We start from the raw sequence: 561 nt of genomic DNA, 5'->3' as shown, positions 1-561 counted from the left end.
CCCTCTCAACGGCTGCAGCAGCTGCAGCGAGAGCCAAAGAATTAAGCTGCTGCTGCAGCATATACCTAGTACTAGCAGCAGCAGCAGCAGCAGCAGCAGCAGCAGCAGGAGCAGCAGCAGCAGCAGCAGAAGCAGCAGCAGCAGCAGCAGCAGAAGTGAGGCAGCACAAACTTCACCTGACAGCAAACTGCTGCAGAGTCCCAGCATATCCACTCTATTCAATCCAAAGGCCAGCAGCAGCAGCAGCAGCAGCAGCAGCAGCAGCAGCAGCAGCAGCAGGAGGGGGTCTGGGGGACGTCTGGTTGTGCTGCAGCAGCAAGGCTTAGTCTGCTGCAGCACGGAGATGCTGCAGCAAATACCTGAGGTGTATAGACCGCTGCTGCGCATGCAGATCAACTGCTGCAGCTTAAAGCTGCTGCTGCCGCAGGAGCCTGCTGCTGCTTGCTGCTGCTACAGAGAGACAGGCTGCAGCAGCAACATCAGTGGCTGCTGCTGCTGCACTGCTCCTACCCCAGACAGCAGCAACAGCAGCAACAGCAACAGCAGCAGCAGCAGCAGCAC

The 561-nt window shown here is 58.6% G+C and overlaps 1 protein-coding gene across 1 annotated transcript in view; it reads left to right on the top strand.

Annotated features, from left to right (window-relative positions):
* EMH_0002860 (leucine rich repeat containing protein / ankyrin repeat containing protein, putative) overlaps window positions 1–561 on the top strand; it is a gene marked incomplete at both ends in the record, with an annotated part of 12,160 nt that overhangs the window by 4,565 nt on the left and 7,034 nt on the right. Inside the window, 2 exons of the mRNA XM_013496177.1 lie at window positions 3–364; window positions 457–561. Of these exons, the coding sequence (XP_013351631.1) occupies window positions 3–364; window positions 457–561 (467 nt within the window). The remainder of the gene's footprint in view (window positions 1–2; window positions 365–456) is intronic.

This window comes from Eimeria mitis, genomic scaffold, assembly GCF_000499745.2.
Source record: "Eimeria mitis Houghton genomic scaffold, Emh_scaff196, whole genome shotgun sequence".
NCBI lineage: Eukaryota > Apicomplexa > Conoidasida > Eucoccidiorida > Eimeriidae > Eimeria > Eimeria mitis.
The sequence above is the reverse complement of the archived record's forward strand: the minus strand, read 5'-3'. Positions and strand labels throughout refer to the sequence as shown.